Source organism: Entelurus aequoreus, linkage group LG10, assembly GCF_033978785.1.
Source record: "Entelurus aequoreus isolate RoL-2023_Sb linkage group LG10, RoL_Eaeq_v1.1, whole genome shotgun sequence".
Taxonomy (NCBI): domain Eukaryota; kingdom Metazoa; phylum Chordata; class Actinopteri; order Syngnathiformes; family Syngnathidae; genus Entelurus; species Entelurus aequoreus.
In genome coordinates, this window is record NC_084740.1 from 22546597 (window position 1) to 22564096 (window position 17500).

Genomic DNA, 17500 nt, shown 5'->3' on the forward strand with positions numbered 1-17500 from the left:
CTGATCCAAACCATTAAATCACACACACACACACACACACACACACACACACACACACACACACACACACACACACACACACACACACACACACACACACACACACACACATCTCAGTGCACTCCAAGTGTTGTAGTAAAAAAAAAAAAAGGGGGGGAATTTCAGTCAAGTACTGACCCCGCTGTGCCCGGGCCTTGTTAAACAGGACAGTGGGTCTTCATAAAAGGAAGAGAAACATGGAAAAGAACGAAGGAGGAGAAGCCAAGACGTATCCGTCCATGCTGCTGCAACAAAAGAGGCCTTCAAAACAGGGTCACATGGCCTGCTAAAATAGCGGGGGGGTGCAGTAGTTGAGACATTGTATTGATTTCCACAAATCACGCATGCATCTTGCCGGGTCAAGAGGCCGGCAAACGGGGGTGTGGGCTAAGTGCTGGAATCACAGGCACATACACGTACCAGCAACAATGCTCACAATGTTGTGCTGCTATAAAATATTAAGACCTTTGCACGGCAGAGAAGCTTCACTTCACCGCGACGTCAGCTTAAGAGTTCATCTCAGCCTGAAAATGTCGAAAGAGGTGCACCGCGTTGCCAAAAGTGTCCATAGCTGGGAATGTCGGACATGTCTGCCTTCTAATAAAAGCAGCAGCTGGCCCACAATGGGGGGGGGGAGGCTGAAAATATGTCAATAAAGAGGCTATTTCACAGTAAAACGTAGTTAGAAGAGGTACAAGAATAGGATTATGTTATAGTGTGAAGTCATGCTACTGTGTGCCCCTAAACATGCCTTATTAATATTTTGATCATTACCATCCTGTATTATAATCACTGTTGCTCCACCGATTTAAGGGACGAGTCGGGATAGTCGAGGAATTACTGATATATGTTCTGAAAAACGGTGGACTTTTTCTGCCAGCAACAATAAAGTCCTGTCCATTGCTATGATGTCGTGTTCTATGCTGCTCCCAGCTAGGGGGCGTATATATATATATATATATATATATATATATATATATATATATATATATATATATATATATATATATATATATATATATATATATATAAATTGTAACACTTTAGTATGGGGAACATATTGTAAGTAACAAAGACTTAATTGAGAGTTATTTGGACACTAGAGGAAATATAAGGGTTAGGGTTACTAATAAGCAATAATTCTGAGGTTATTGGGCTCTGTACCGAGGATGTCGTTGTGGCTTGTACAGCCCTTTGAGACACTTGTGATTTAGGGCTATATAAATAAACATTGATTGATTGATTGATATTGAGGGAAGACTCTTTTGTTGTAAAATAAGGCCATGCAGAACAAGGCATTAATAAGTACTTAATAATGACAAATTAAGAGCCAATATGTTACTAATTTGCATGTTAATAAGCATCTAATTAATGGTGAATATGTTCCCATACTAAAATGTTACCATATATATATATACATACATACACAGAGAGAGAGAGAGAGAGAGAGAGAGAGAGAAGAGAGAGAGAGAGAGAGAGAGAGAGAGAGAGAGAGAGAGAGAGAGAGAGAGAGAGAGAGAGAGAGAGAGAGAGAGAGAGAGAGAGAGAGAGAGAGAGAGAGAGAGAGAGAGAGAGAGAGAGAGAGAGAGAAATGCCTTACAGCTTGTTTAAGGAATCCTCTTTCTGCTGCTCATCCAGACTATACAATAGTAGGCTGTTGCCATGGTGATGTCTGCTCCAATGAAGTTGTGACTGTCTTCTTTACGCATCAGCTTCAGGGATGAAAGCAACGAAAGTTGAAATGCAAAAATAAACGGCGCATAATTATGAAATGTTAATTAGCAGATTATTATAATGTGTTTAAATAGCTTTACTTAGTATTTGTAATCATGTATTTTTTTTAGGTTCAATTTTGATTTGTTGCAGACGTATCTCCAAAAACTAAATCGATTTAACAATATTCCCTTATATTAAACATAAATAATATCAATACTTCACACACCTAAACGATTATGAGTGTATTTATTTTTCATTTAAATCGACTTTAAAAATAATAATATAACAATGATTTTTCTCATATCAAACTCAAAATCATATTTCAGCACATTTGCCTTCACAATTAATCAGAATCGTTTTAAACTTTCTAAAGTTCCTTTAGTAAAATAATTACACTTACATTGCACCAAAATTAAATTACATCTAAATTAATTTCCATAAAAAGAAGAATAATTGATTATTGAAATAATCATATTGCTGAATCAGAGCCAGTGTACAAAATATATATATGTGTAAATTGAAGCCTTAATTCCCTAAAACATCTGAAATATTTACGCCATAACGAGTGGCTGCAATAATTAAATAATAGGCAAAAAAAAAGTGCAATACAGAAGGGAAAAAGCATTGTTAAAATGAAATAAAAAACTCCTCTGCGCGCTCTATACTACTATATAGTACTACAGTATTGTTTATATAAAGTGTATTTTTTATTTTATTTTATAACCTTTATTTCTAATATGCGGAATTTACATACAATTAAGAAATAATAATCAAAACAAGTACAAAAACAGCGCCAGGGGGTTGTAAGCTCAATAAAGTAACTAAAATGGAATACAATATAATAGATTTGGTAATAAGAGCTGTAACTGAGCTATCAAGTCTATAACAAGATCTGATAGCTCAGTTACAGCTCTTGTTACCAAATCTATGTTATATGTGTTTTATGTTACACCCAAAAAAAAATTCCTAGTTTGTGAACCCGTTCTCAAACAATGGCAATAAAACGATTCTGATTCTGAAATATATATATATATATATATATATATATATATATATATATAATATATATATATATATATATATATATATATATATATATACATATATATATATATATATATATATATTATATATATATATATATATATATATATATATATATATATATATATTTATTTATTTATTTCTGATTCTGAAATATATATGTATATATATGTATTTATGTATTTATTTATTTTTCTAATATATATATATATATATAATATATATATATATATATATATATATATATATATATATATATATATATATATATATATATATATATATATATATATAATATATATATATATATATATATATAACAAAATGTAAAGCCTATAGGCTCACACAAGTTCCGTAAATAATCCACATTTGGTGGAACACAGCATCATAATTTTCACAGCTTTTTGGTTGTTAGAGGCAGAGAGTGTTTTAAAGTAGAGTTCTAATTCTTTTTTTAAAGGCACCAAAAACAGGTTTGGATATTGACAAACTTACATTTATGAATACAAAACTTAATAATGAGGTTGCACAGGTACAATTCCTTTCCAAACGTATGCATATAAAGTGCAGTTTGCTGACAGTGACGCACAGCGCTGCCATTGGCCAGCTCGCCCACAACTCCTCCCTCTTAATACATCCAGTGTGTGTGTGTGTGTGCGTGTGTGTGTGTGTGTGTGTGTGTGAGTGTGTGAGTGAGTGTGTGTTGTGAAAAGACAGCCAACACCGTGCGAGCACATTCCACTCTGCGCAAAAGCATGCGCACTTTTTCTGCGCGCACATGACAGCCGGCAGGGACTTTTTCCTCTCTTATAATAACAATAATAATAATAGTAATAATAATAATAATGCTGACGTGCATGCATTTTTAAGCTGACTAGAGAGTGCGCTCCGTCTTCTAAATAGACTTTCCCCCCCCCCCCCTTTTTTTTCTTTTAAAAAGCTGCCTTTTCTTCTCTAAAATTGGCTCCCGTACAAACAGCCGCGTTGGATCCGTCGGCGTACTGCGAGACTCCGGTGTACAACCCGGATCTCTGCCCCAACATGATCGCCGCGCAGGCCAAGCTGGTGTACCACCTCAACAAATACTACAACGAGAGTGCCAGTCCCGCAAGGCGGCCATCTCCAAGAGCATCCGCGAGGTGTGCAAGGTGGTGTCGGACGTGCTGAAGGAGGTGGAGGTGCAGGAGCCGCGCTTCATCAGCTCGCTCAGCGAGATGGACAACCGCTTCGAGGGCCTGGAGGTCATCTCGCCCACCGAGTTCGAGGTGGTGCTCTACCTCAACCAGATGGGCGTCTTCAACTTCGTGGACGACGGCTCGCTGCCGGGCTGCGCCGTGCTGAAGCTGAGCGACGGCCGCAAGCGGAGCATGTCCCTCTGGGTGGAGTTCATCACCGCCTCCGGCTACCTCTCGGCGCGCAAGATCCGCTCCCGCTTCCAGACGCTGGTGGCGCAGGCGGTGGACAAGTGCAGCTACCGCGACGTGGTGAAGATGGTGGCGGACACCAGCGAGGTGAAGCTGCGCATCCGGGACCGCTACGTGGTGCAGATCACGCCCGCCTTTAAGTGCACCGGCATCTGGCCGAGGAGCGCCGCGCACTGGCCGCTGCCGCACATCCCCTGGCCGGGGCCCAACCGGGTGGCGGAGGTCAAGGCGGAGGGCTTCAATCTCCTCTCCAAGGAGTGCTACTCGCTCAACGGCAAGCAGAGCTCGGCCGAGAGCGACGCCTGGGTGCTGCAGTTCGCCGAGGCCGAGAACCGCCTGCTGCTCGGCGGCTGCAGAAGAAGTGCCTCTCGGTGCTGAAGACGCTGCGGGACCGCCACCTGGAGCTGCCGGGCCAGCCGCTCAACAACTACCACATGAAGACTCTGGTCTCCTACGAGTGCGAGAAGCACCCGAGGAGTCGGACTGGGACGAGAACTGCTTGGGGGACCGCATGAACGGGATTCTATTGCAGCTCATCTCCTGTTTGCAGTGCCGGAGGTGTCCGCACTACTTCCTGCCCAGCCTGGACCTCTTCCAGGGCAAGCCGCACTCGGCCCTGGAGAACGCCGCCAAGCAGACGTGGCGGCTGGCGAGAGAAATACTGACCAACCCCAAGAGCTTGGAGAAACTCTGAGGTAACAACCAGGAGACAACAAAAAAAAACCCAGTCCTAATTCTTATCAGGACGCATTTTTTTTTAAATAATCCCCCCCCAAAAAATGTTCCAAACACACACATGTACATTTATACTGTAAATGTCTTCATATTTGTGGTAACAGATTTGTGAATGTTGTTCTGTGACACCTGTTTGGAATATTAATTTATATATCCAGTCTGTCCTTTTATTCCAGTTTACATTTTGAGTGTCAAACATTCCATCAATTTACTTGAATTTATTTTAATTTAAGGTACTTTTTATTGGCTGTTGTTTTTGTTTTTTTTTAATATATATTATATATATTTCCTCTGCCGTGCTTTTTTAGTCACAAGATTTGTTTTCTACAAAAAAAAATGACAACCTATAATAAATATAGTAAATATATATTACGTTCAAATTGAAAAAGAAATGCACTTGAAAAAAAAAAACACTGGATTATAACATCTGTGATCTGTTTTGTTTTTAATTGTCCTCACTTTATTTAAAGAGCTAATAAAAACGAGTTGTTATATAATTGTTGGCTTTTATTAAACGTGTTTTAAAAAACTATAAATAAAACAACTTGAATTTAGACGTGTTGCATGAAATTCACTAATGTGCATTAAATAAGGCCAATGCATTTGCACGAAATTACCATCGTTGCGGCTTTTTTTTTACGCGTCCTAAAACGCAAGCTTACCTTTGGGCTGACTCGTTTAAAGGCCGGCTCTTCCTCGTCCACCTCGAAGTAGATTTCGCTGGTGGTGATGGACAAAGTCCCCTTGGCCACCAGGCCTGGCGCGACCAGCTGGGCCGGGCTGCTCAGAACCACTGCGCCTGTGTGGGTCGGATATATTCCAAGTAAAAATTCATATGTGCAAATAATGGAGTATCCAAAAAATACTCCGTGATTTTTTTATTTTTTTTTAGCATTTAGTACAATTTTAACTGTGCAGTGTGTGCATCGTCAATTAAAAATACAAATGTCTGCAAAACGTTATGACAATGTGTGCCTGCAGCACCAACATGCACTGGTGCAGAAACAAGAAAATTACCTATAATTGTTTTGCAAAAAAGTGCAGCACACACGCATGAAAAAGGACAAATTATGCGGGGGAAAAAAATAAAAATTCACTATAATTTTGTTTTCAAAACAGTGAAGCACAAATGCAAAATAGGATACATTATGCAGAAAAAAAAAAAGAAAATTCACGATAATTGTTTTGCAAAAAAGTGCAGCACACATGCATAAAAAAGGACACATTATGAAGGAAGAAATTAAAATTCATTATAATTGTTTATCAAAAGGTGCAGCCCATATGCAAAAGAGGACAATGTGCAGGGAAAAAAAAAGAAAATTCACTGTAATTGTTTTGCAAAAAATTGCAGCACACATGCATAAAAAAAGGACAAATTATGCAGAAAAAAGAACATTCACTGTAATTGTTTTGCAAAAAAAGTGCAGCACATGCAAAAAAGGACATAACATGCAGGAAAAAAAGAAAATTCACTGTAATTGTTTTGCAAAAAAGTGCAGCACATGCAAACAAGGACATGGGTTCTGAACCGAGGATGTCGTTGTGGCTTGTGCAGCCCTTTGAGACACTTGTGATTTAGGGCTATATAAATAAACATTGATTGATTGACATAATATGCAGGAAAAAAAGAAAATTCACTGTAATTGTTTTGAAAAAAAGTGCAGCACACATGCAAAAAAGGACATCATATGCAGATAAAAACAACATGCACGGTAATTGTTTTGCAAAAAAAGTGCAGCACATGCAAAAAAGGACATAACATGCAGGAAAAAAAGAAAATTCACTGTAATTGTTTTGCAAAAAAGTGCAGCACATGCAAACAAGGACATGGGTTCTGAACCGAGGATGTTGTTGTGGCTTGTGCAGCCCTTTGAGACACTTGTGATTTAAGGCTGTATAAATAAACATTGATTGATTGATTGATTGACATAATATGCAGGAAAAAAAAGAAAATTCACTGTAATTGTTTTGCAAAAAAGTGCAGCACACATGCAAAAAAGGACATAATATGCAGATAAAAACAACATGCACGGTAATTGTTTTGCAAAAAAAAAGTGCAGCACATGCAAACAAGGACATAATATGCAGGAAAAAAAGAAAATTCACAGTAATTGTTTGGCAAAAAAGTGCAGCACACATGCAAGAAAAAAGACATAATATGCAGGGGAAAAAAAGAAAATTCACTGTAATTGTTTTGCAAAAAAGTGCAGCACATGCAAACAAGGACATGGGTTCTGAACCGGGGATGTCGTTGTGGCTTGTGCAGCCCTTTGAGATACTTGTGATTTAGGGCTATATAAATAAACATTGATTGATTGATTGATTGACATAATATGCAGGAAAAAAAAGAAAATTCACTGTAATTGTTTTGCAAAAAAGTGCAGCACACATGCAAAAAAGGACATAATATGCAGATAAAAACAACATGCATGGTAATTGTTTTGCAAAAAAAAAGTGCAGCACATGCAAACAAGGACATAATATGCAGGAAAAAAAGAAAATTCACTATAATTGTTTTGCAAAAAAGTGCAGCACACATGCAAGAAAAAATACATAACATGCAGGAAAAAAAGAACATTCACTGTAATTGTTTTGCAAAAAAAGTGCAGCACATGCAAACAAGGACATAAAATGCAGAAAAAATAGGACATTCACTATAATTGTTTTGCAAAAAAAAGTGCGGCACATGCAAACAAGGCCATAACATGCAGGAAAAAAAGAAAATTCACTATAATTGTTTTGCAAAAAAAGTGCAGCACACATGCATGAAAAAGAACATAATAGGCAGAAAAAAAGAAAATTCCCTGTAATTGTTTTGCAAAAAAGTGCAGCACATGCATGAAAAAGGATAATCTAAAAGAAGATGCAAACAGTTAACTGCATTGCACTGCATCAAAATGCTGCCTTCAAGTTTACATCAGTTGATCTTATCACACCGTTATTGTGCATTGTTCACCCCTGACTGTAGAGCCAAGATATTTATCGATCCCTTAAAGTCAAGAGGAGCCACTTCAGCCTAACATCCATCTTCATTTGCGTCGCAGGGCCAATTATGGCTGATAGTGTTACAGGACACAAGTGGATTTGGGGCTCTCTGATCCCTCCATGCCGGAGCTGCAACCCCCAACCCATACCAGCATCCATGCACCCCCATCACTAACTACATGCACTAAGACGGAATTTGCTCGGTGCTTTATTTTTGCTGATGCTATCTGTTTATATCACGCTGGAGTGAATACTGCACACACCTCATTACAGTATTTCACCTTGTAAACATCCAAGTGACGTCATTGGAGGTAATCCCATTGATAAGAAGCATATTCTTTTATTATGTTACGCATGCATTGTGACTGTACTTTCAATTTAAAGGTTGACGCTTTATGTGATGAACTACAGACACACACACACACACACACTTAAATACACATGCACAAGCCTGAAGCAGTGCAGCCATTGCTCATGCAGAGGAAGAGGATTAGGCTGCATAATCCCCTCAGAGATCCTTCCATAATTAGGCGATATGGCATTAAAATGTTTACACAAGAATAATGAAATTAAGCGCAAGTTAACACAGGCTTGGGGAGCGTATGTAGGTTAAATTCCCGGGCAGTCTTCGGATTATCGGTGCACATGTTAGTCCGAGGGGGGAATTTGCTGCAAGGGAAGAACATGTCTCATTCCGGCTGCAGTGTATTTTTGGGCGATGGGGTTATATTATGGGAGTAATTCATCCTGCCTATGAAAATGCACACAAAGTTTGACAGCGACAAAAGGTGACACGGACACTTCTTTAGGTACATCTGTACTTTCTACACACTACAGTAGAGCCATCGGAAACACTAGAGTGAGGCTGAGTGTGTTATTGTCGCTTCAGTCCGCCTACATCGTACAGGGAAACATATCCTTACAAATGAAAATGTAAAATATTCTGTGGTTCTCCAACCACAATAAATCCGATTTTTATCTTCGATAGCCTTACACTGTGGAATCTTGAAAAAGTGTACTTAATGAAGTGTCTTAATGCTTTTTGCTCATGATCAATGATTTGATCACATTTAAAATCCCCATTCAGGCTGAATAAAACATGCACTCAGATTATTTAGGAAAAAATACATAAAACCTCAGAATTATTTAGTTTTCCATTTTTTTTTTTTTTTTTCAAAATAAAATGTCAGGTTTATATTTCTATTGTCCTCATAGAATGTAAAATCCGTGTGCTTTTGTAAAACGCAGACATTCAAATTCTCTTTTGAGTCTTTTAATTTCTAGTGAAAACTGCATTTTGTAAAAGAAAACATGTACAAAAAAAAAAAAGGATAGACTTGGTAAGACTTCACTTTTTTGTTGATTAAGCATGGCTAAATGAAAAAATACCCTAAACTTTGTTGTTATACTGAAGTTGACAAAGAAAATAGTCTAAGAATCAATATTTTTTATTTTCAGTCTGGCTCATATGCGCCTTTATGATGTTCTGGTGTGTTTATTTTTAGAATATGCAGCAGGCCAATTAAATAAAACCAAATTTAGACACCCCTGTTGTAGGATGACAAACAATGTTGTGGCACTGGAATACAAGCCTCTATCATACATCCACACAGGCTGGTTTTCAGCTGCATGAAGACGAGGGAGCACACAAAGGGTAACGTCTAATGCCAGCGGTTCCGTCATTGTAGAGGGCAAACCAGGGTTTACAGCCGTCTCAGGCTCCGCCCCCTCCCCTTGGCAGGAGGCGGAGTTTGGCTGCCTGACAAGAATCAAGTCTGGGATCTCTCATGAGGCCTGTTCATGTCGGCGATGATAAGATGGGAGCCAAGCAAGTACAGGGCGATCCAAAAACTAACAAAACACTGCTAACAATAAACATTGTTGAGAGAAGGCCGCAGCGCCCCCGCAGGAGGGAAGGCAAATTGCAATTTTGAAAAAAACACTGCAAGAAAAAATATGTTCTAAATGTAAAAAATAAATAAAATAAAATAAAATTGTTTTGGCTTGTGGAACCTTTGAATACATTACCTTACTGTATAAACCAGGGGTGTCACTCATTTTAGATTGGGAGCCACATGGAGAAAAATCTACTCCCAATTGGGCCGGACTAGTAAAATCACGGCACAATAACTTCAAAATAAAGACAACTTCAGATTATTTTCTTTGTTTAAAAATAGAACAAGCACATTCTGAAATTGTACAAATCATAATGTCGTTGTTTTTTTACACTTACATGTTGCGGTTAATAGTATTCTATCTTTTTTTGTCGTTATTTACACTACCGTTCAAAAGTTTGGGGTCACATTGAAATGTCCTTATTTTTGAAGGAAAAGCACTGTACTTTTCAATGAAGATAACTTTAAACTAGTCTTAACTTTAAAGAAATACACTCTATACATTGCTAATGTGGTAAATGACTATTCTAGCTGCAAATGTCTGGTTTTTGGTGCAATATCTACATAGGTGTATAAAGGCCCATTTCCAGGAACTATCACTCCAGTGTTCTAATGGTACAATGTGTTTGCTCATTGGCTCAGAAGGCTAATTGATGATTAGAAAACCCTTGTGCAATCATGTTCACACATCTGAAAACAGTTTAGCTCGTTACAGAAGCTACAAAACTGACCTTCCTTTGAGCAGATTGAGTTTCTGGAGCATCACATTTGTGGGGTAAATTAAACGCTCAAAATGGCCAGAAAAAGAGAACTTTCATCTGAAACTCGACAGTCTATTCTTGTTCTTAGAAATGAAGGCTATTCCACAAAATTGTTTGGGTGACCCCAAACTTTTGGACGGTAGTGTATATTTTCTGAATAAATTGGTGTTAGTTTTCAATCTATCAAGATAAATAAATTATGGAAAAAATCAAATTACAGGATGTTATTTATGTAGTTTGATCATTTTCCTCGACTGATGTACTAACATCATGTGGTTTATTTTGTACATACGTAGCATCATCGACAAAGAAACAAAAAATTGCTATTGCGTCATCCAGTGGACACATTTACAACAGCTGTTTCTTTCATTTAAAACATTTCAGGTTCATTTTTATACTTAGCAAACTGATACCGCGAGCTGGATAAAACCTGTTCGCGGGCCTGATTCGGCCCTCGGGCCTTATGTTTGACACCCCCTGGTATAAATACACAACGTGAGGGATTGTCGTCCATTCATCAAGACAAGGTGTCCAAAGTGCGGTCTGGGCGGCGTTTGCGAGCCGCAGCTTGTAATTTAGCCGTCCAGCGGCACGTTCTAAGAGTACGCTTAAAGAAGGAAACTAAAAACAAAAACCAGCAAAAATGTAGGTACTGTAACAAAACAGGTAATATGTTAAGTCATACAAACAACAAATAATAATACATAAAGTAGTATGCTTTGTCTTCTATAACACCGAGTTGACATCCAGGTTGTTATTTTTCTTTGAATATATTCGTGACTTCATAACTACTTTAGTTGGTTGTAGCAGGTTTTCAAAATAGTAATAAAACAAAATCTCTGGCTGGTGACCAGACCAGTCCAGGGTACACCCCGCTGGGATAGGTCGCAGCTTACCTGAGCCCTATTGAGGACAGGCCTAACGAGAACATTACCAGTATACGACATCCTTTGATATTTCAGCACGTGGCCGATGGTAAAAAGAACGAGGATGCTCCAGATCTACGAGAGCATTTGTAAGGTCATAGATCATAAGCCTTGTTTCCATTTCAGCTGTATAGTAAGCCCCCATTTATCTCTGTTATGTGGTTCCGGGCCTGACCGTAGTAAATGCATTTTCCCGAAGTAGGAATGATTAATTATGAATCAAATATTTTCATAGCAAAAGCACAAAAAAACCTAAATACAGCCCACGCAGTCACCTTTTTACTCGTTTAATCCAATATAGTAGTGCTGCCTGAGGCTGAGCCAATCAGTGGCCCAGACACTGAACTGTGCGCTCTGATTTGTTCGGTCTCATCTTGTGGCCAATAATACAGTAGTATTGATCATTTTCATTTATTTAGCCATTTTATGCCTAAAATGCTTACTTTAGGCCAATAATACGTACAATTTGTTTTAAACATAATTTAAAAAAATAAACAAATCTGCGATACAGTGAAGCTGCAAACTTTTAAGCACCGTGAGAAAAAATAAACAAAAAAAAATCCTGCTATTTGAGCGATTATGAAAGAGGAGACATTCTATTTGGGTTGTACGGTATACCCGTACTAGTATAGTACCGCAATACTAATGAATCATTTTCAGTACTATACCACCTCTGAAAAGTACCGGTCCAGATATTAACAGTAAATGAACAAGTAGATTAATAATTAATTTTCTACCACTTGTCCTTAATAATGTTGACAAAATAATAGAATGGAAAATGACACAATATGTTACTGCATATGTCAGCAGACTAATTAGGAGCCTTTGTTTGCTTACTTACTACTAAAAGACAAGTTGACTTGTATGTTCACTATTTTATTTAAGGATTTAAGTGCAAGAAGAAACATATGTTTAATGTACCCTAAGATTTTTGGTTAAAATAAAGCCAATAATGCAATTTTTTGTGGTCCCCTTTATTTAGAAAAGTACCGCAAAGTATCGAAATAATTTTGGTAGTGAAGTGAAGTGAATTATATTTATATAGCGCTTTTCTCTTGTGACTCAAAGCGCTTTACATTGTGAAACCCAATATCTAAGTTACATTTTTAAACCAGTGTGGGTGGCACTGGGAGCAGGTGGGTAAAGTGTCTTGCCCAAAGACACAACGGCAATGACAAGGATGGCAGAAGCAGGGATATATATATATTAGCATTACTAGCATATATATATATATATATATATATATATATATATATATATATATATATATATATATATATATATATATATATATATATATATATATATATATATATATATATATATATATATATATATATATATATATTAGCATTATTAGCATTATTGGCTTTATTTTAACCAAAAATCTTAGGGTACATCAAACATATGTTTCTTATTGCAAGTTTGTCCTTAAATAAAATAGTGAACATACAAGACAACTTTTCTTTTATTAGTAAGTAGTATACCAAAATATCTATCCATCTATCTATATATATATATATATATATATATATATATATATATATATATATATATATATATATATATATATATATATATATATATATGTGTATATATATATATATATATATATATATATATATATATATATATATATATATATATATATATATATATATATATATATATATATATATATATATATATATATATATATATATATATATGTGTATATATATATATATATATATGTGTATATATATATATATATATATATATATATATATATATATATATATATATATATATATATATATATATATATATATATATAAAAATAGATATTCTGGTATACTACTCACTATACAGTATATATATATACACAGGTATATATATATATATATATATATATATATATATATATATATATATATATATATATATATATATATATATATATACATATATATATATATATATATATATATATATATATATATATATATATATATATATATATATATATATATATATATATATATATATATATATATATATATATATATATATATATAAAATAGATATTTTGGTACCGGTACCAAAATATTGGTATCGGGACAACACTACATTCTATCCAAGAGGAGACTGAGGGCAGCCACTACTCAAATTTAGACGTCACAGAAAGAGACTAAGCTAACTTTAACTTGAGTGTTCATTTTTGTCATTTCTAGTCATGTATCCTCAAAGGTTACACCAAATGGTATCAACCCTAACTAGTCCCTAGTGGTATCTGCTCTTTGTCAACATGGTTTTTGTACACACCACTTTAAGTACGGTTCAATGTCAATTTTCACTGCCTTGGTTATCATACCACCAAGCATTACACCCAACTGACTCGTTTAGTTGAGCGGCCAAACAAGGAATCCTAAGTTTCCATTTTGTTTACAGAGTATGACTGCAAAATAAGCCACCATGTGGCCAAAGAAAGTTGCAAGTGACAGCACTTTGATAAAGAAGGTGAGAGAGACGATTGACTTTAGGAAAGAGATCGTTGGAAAGTACGAAATGGCGTCCTTGAATTCTGCACTTGTCACGGTCTTCACCAACAGGAGTCTTAAATAAAGGTAACACTGATGTTAAATGTTCACTAATATGTATTTTGCATGTAAAACTATACATTCTATCGAAAATGTACATCATTTCTTTTAGGAACAACTGGTCTTCGTTGATCTTGGAAAATAACAGACTGCCAATGCAAACCGAGGCACACTTCGGGTTGATTAAGTGTATTACTTTATTTCCCGACACAATGATTGTCATTAAAGCATCTCAAAGTCTAATTACAAAAAGAACAAAATGAAAAAGACGCAACATTTTTTTTTTTTGGAAGCACAATGATTGCTTTGAATCCCGGCCGAGCTAATCAGTGAAATCATTGTTTTCTTTGACATCGTCAAACCGCCAAAAAGAGAAGAAGAAAAGGTTGATGGATGGAGACAATTTCTCTCCCTTTTTGCTCCACGGCGCTCATCAGCGGAACACATGAAGCGTTTTTTTGCGTGGGGAAACAAAGCGTCTCACTCGGGAGTCACCACAAGAAACCACTAATGTCTCACATGAGGTTTTTAGTGGCGTTTGGCTGCACTGTTGATTCCTCGGTCCAACCTTTTTTTTTTTGATCGACACTTAAAGCTAAACTCTGGCTAACTCGCCGTGGCGGTTTCTCGTAAAGCCACCCACGGAGGACTGGTAACACACACACTATGGGATGCTTGGTCGGGCTCAACCTCGGCACTGAGTTGTGTCATATAGGACAGGGGGGGGGGGGGAGAATTTTTATTTTATTTTTTTTCATAAAGAAATACAATCATGTGTGCTTACGGACTGTATCCCTGCAGACTGTATTGATCTATATTGATATGTAATGTATATATTGTGTTTTCTATGTTGATTTAATAAAAAAATTAAAAAAAAATTTAAATTTAAAAAAAAAAATTCTTGTACCGGGCTGTGGCCCGGTGGTTGGGGACCACTGATATAGGACACACAAACCCACTTTTGAAAGTCATACTCATAATTGATTAAATAATCCTCTAAATACAAATATAAATAATTCTTATTACATATAAGACATGGTAGGTATTATCTGGTTATTAATTAATAAATATTATTAAATTATATTTAAATGACTAACAGATGAATTACAGTCAGGGATGGGTACCTTTCACATTTGCATCGATACGTTACCAATTCCCATGACCTTGCAATTGATCATACTTGCCAACCTTGAGACCTCTGATTCCGGGAGGTGGGGGGTGGGGTGGGGCGTGGTTGGGGGCGGGGGGCGTGGTTAAGAGGGGAGGAGTATATTTACAGCTAGAATTCACCAACTCGAGTATTTCATATGTATATATATATATATATATATATATATATATATATATATATATATATATATATATATATATATATATATATATATATATATATATATATATGAAATACTTCACTTTCAGTGAATTCTGGCTATATATATTTATTTTATTATACATATAAATAAAATAAATACTTGAATTTCAGTGTTCCGGAGGCTATCCAGTAGATGGCAGTATTGTCCTGTTTAAGAGTGTCACAACATTGCTGTTTACGGCAGACGAACAGCTTTACTGTAGACGAAAACGTGACTGCTGTTGTTGTGTGTTGTTGCCGCGCTGGGAGGACGTTAATGAAACTGCCTAACAATAAACCCACATAAGAAACCAAGAACTCGCCCTCGATCATTCTACAGTTATAATGCGATTGGGCAGGCACGCTGTTTATATCGTGGGAAAGCTGACGTGAAAACAGACTGGACCCCACTCAGGTCCGCATTGAGCTGGAGGGGGCGTGGCCTCCAGCTCCGGTTGAATTCCGGGAGTTTATCAGGAGAAATATTCTTCCGGGAGGTTATCGGGAGAGGCGCTGAATTCCGGGAGTCTCCCGGTAAAACCGGGAGGGTTGGCAAGTATGCAATTGATGCCTGTACTCCACTGTACTTTTGTGTGTTCAAATGTGGTCACAAATTGTATTGTTTTGAGGGAAAAAAAAAAATTGCATTTTGAAATAATATTTGAGACTTTTTTACTCTTCTGTGTCTCATTTGCAAGTATTGTACTGTAATATATAGTGGACTTTGCATGCAGTTGAAATTCCAAGACGTTAGATGTCAGTAAAGGTTAGATGGCAGTAGTGTATAGACCGGGGGTCAGCAACCCGCGGCTCTTTAGTGCCGACTTAGGGGCTCCCTGGCGCATTTTTAAAAAAAGGATTGAAAATGGAAAAAGATGGGGGAAAAATATTATTTTTTGTTTTAGTATGTTTTTTGTTTGAGGACAAACATGACACAAACTTTCCCAATTGTTAGAAAGCCCACTGTTTTATATATTTGTGTGTATGCTTCACTGATGAGAGTATTTGGTGAACATCGTTTTGTCCTATGGATTTTGGCGGTTCTTGAACTCACCATAGTGTGGACTGTGACGCAACAATTTATTTACATCTACAATCTTCCACTCCTTTGTCTCATTTTGTCCACCAAAAGTTTTATACTGTGCGTGAATGCACAAAGGTGCGCTTTGTTGATGTTATTGACTTGTTGGAGTGCTAATCAGGCATATTTGGTCAGTGCATGACTGCAAGCTAAGCAATACTAACATGCTATTTGGGCTAGCTGTATGTACATATTGCATCATTATGCCTCATTTGTAGGTAAATCTGAGCTCATTCAATATCCTTTACTTTTATCCTCGATGTATATAATTTAGTTTTGCATGTCTCATGACACATTTCGGATAGTTGTCTGTGTGCCATGTTGTTCCAGACCACAGCAAACATTACCGAGCTTGCCAAAGATTGTAATAAATCTATTAAAAGAAGACAGCCTGCCGTTTCCTTTAACTTGGACACACACATCTATACCTTTGGCCATTAAAAGTCAGTCATTTCCAGGAGTTCTCTCACCTTCTGAGTAGCATCTGATTTACTAATGGTTTCTAATGTTGTAAAAATGTGTAGAATAAATATTACATTTCAACATTTCTGTCAGCGAAGCCTGCGACACAGCCATTTTGATAGTAGGCTATTATAGCTAATATAAACACTTACGTCATGTGTTGCCATCATTATAACACTTATATAAGGCTTTTCATTTTTTGCGGCTCCAGACAGATTCGTTTTTTGTAATTTTGGTTCAATATGGCTCTTTCAACATTTTGAGTTGCCGACCCCTGGTATTGACTAAAGGCTAGAATATACTCTCGTGTCACGGAGCTAGCGTCCCCTCCGACGGCGTCTTGTTTGATTTATAGTTCCTCCGTGGGGGCTGGTGCCAGACTTGTAATTCTCTTCCTAAACACTAAGGGGCAGTGTGTCCAGAAGGAGCAACTGCAGCTGCCGTTGACTGAATATTCACTTCTCGTGAAGAGTGACGACAGCCAAAACATCGTCATCTTTGT

General features: G+C 36.8%; 2 protein-coding genes across 2 annotated transcripts in view; one reads left to right on the top strand and one right to left on the bottom strand.

Annotated features, from left to right (window-relative positions):
• The window catches only part of LOC133659127 (neurobeachin-like), a 601703-nt gene that overhangs the window by 238238 nt on the left and 345965 nt on the right, over positions 1–17500 (bottom strand). The window contains exon 21 of the mRNA XM_062061862.1: positions 5621–5757. Within this exon, the coding sequence (XP_061917846.1) occupies positions 5621–5757 (137 nt within the window). The remainder of the gene's footprint in view (positions 1–5620; positions 5758–17500) is intronic.
• Positions 3534–10273, top strand: mab21l1 (mab-21-like 1). The gene is given in 4 exon segments (XM_062060317.1): positions 3534–3892; positions 3895–4575; positions 4578–4694; positions 4697–10273. Coding segments are annotated over 4 exon segments (1071 nt in total). The 5' UTR covers positions 3534–3840; the 3' UTR covers positions 4918–10273.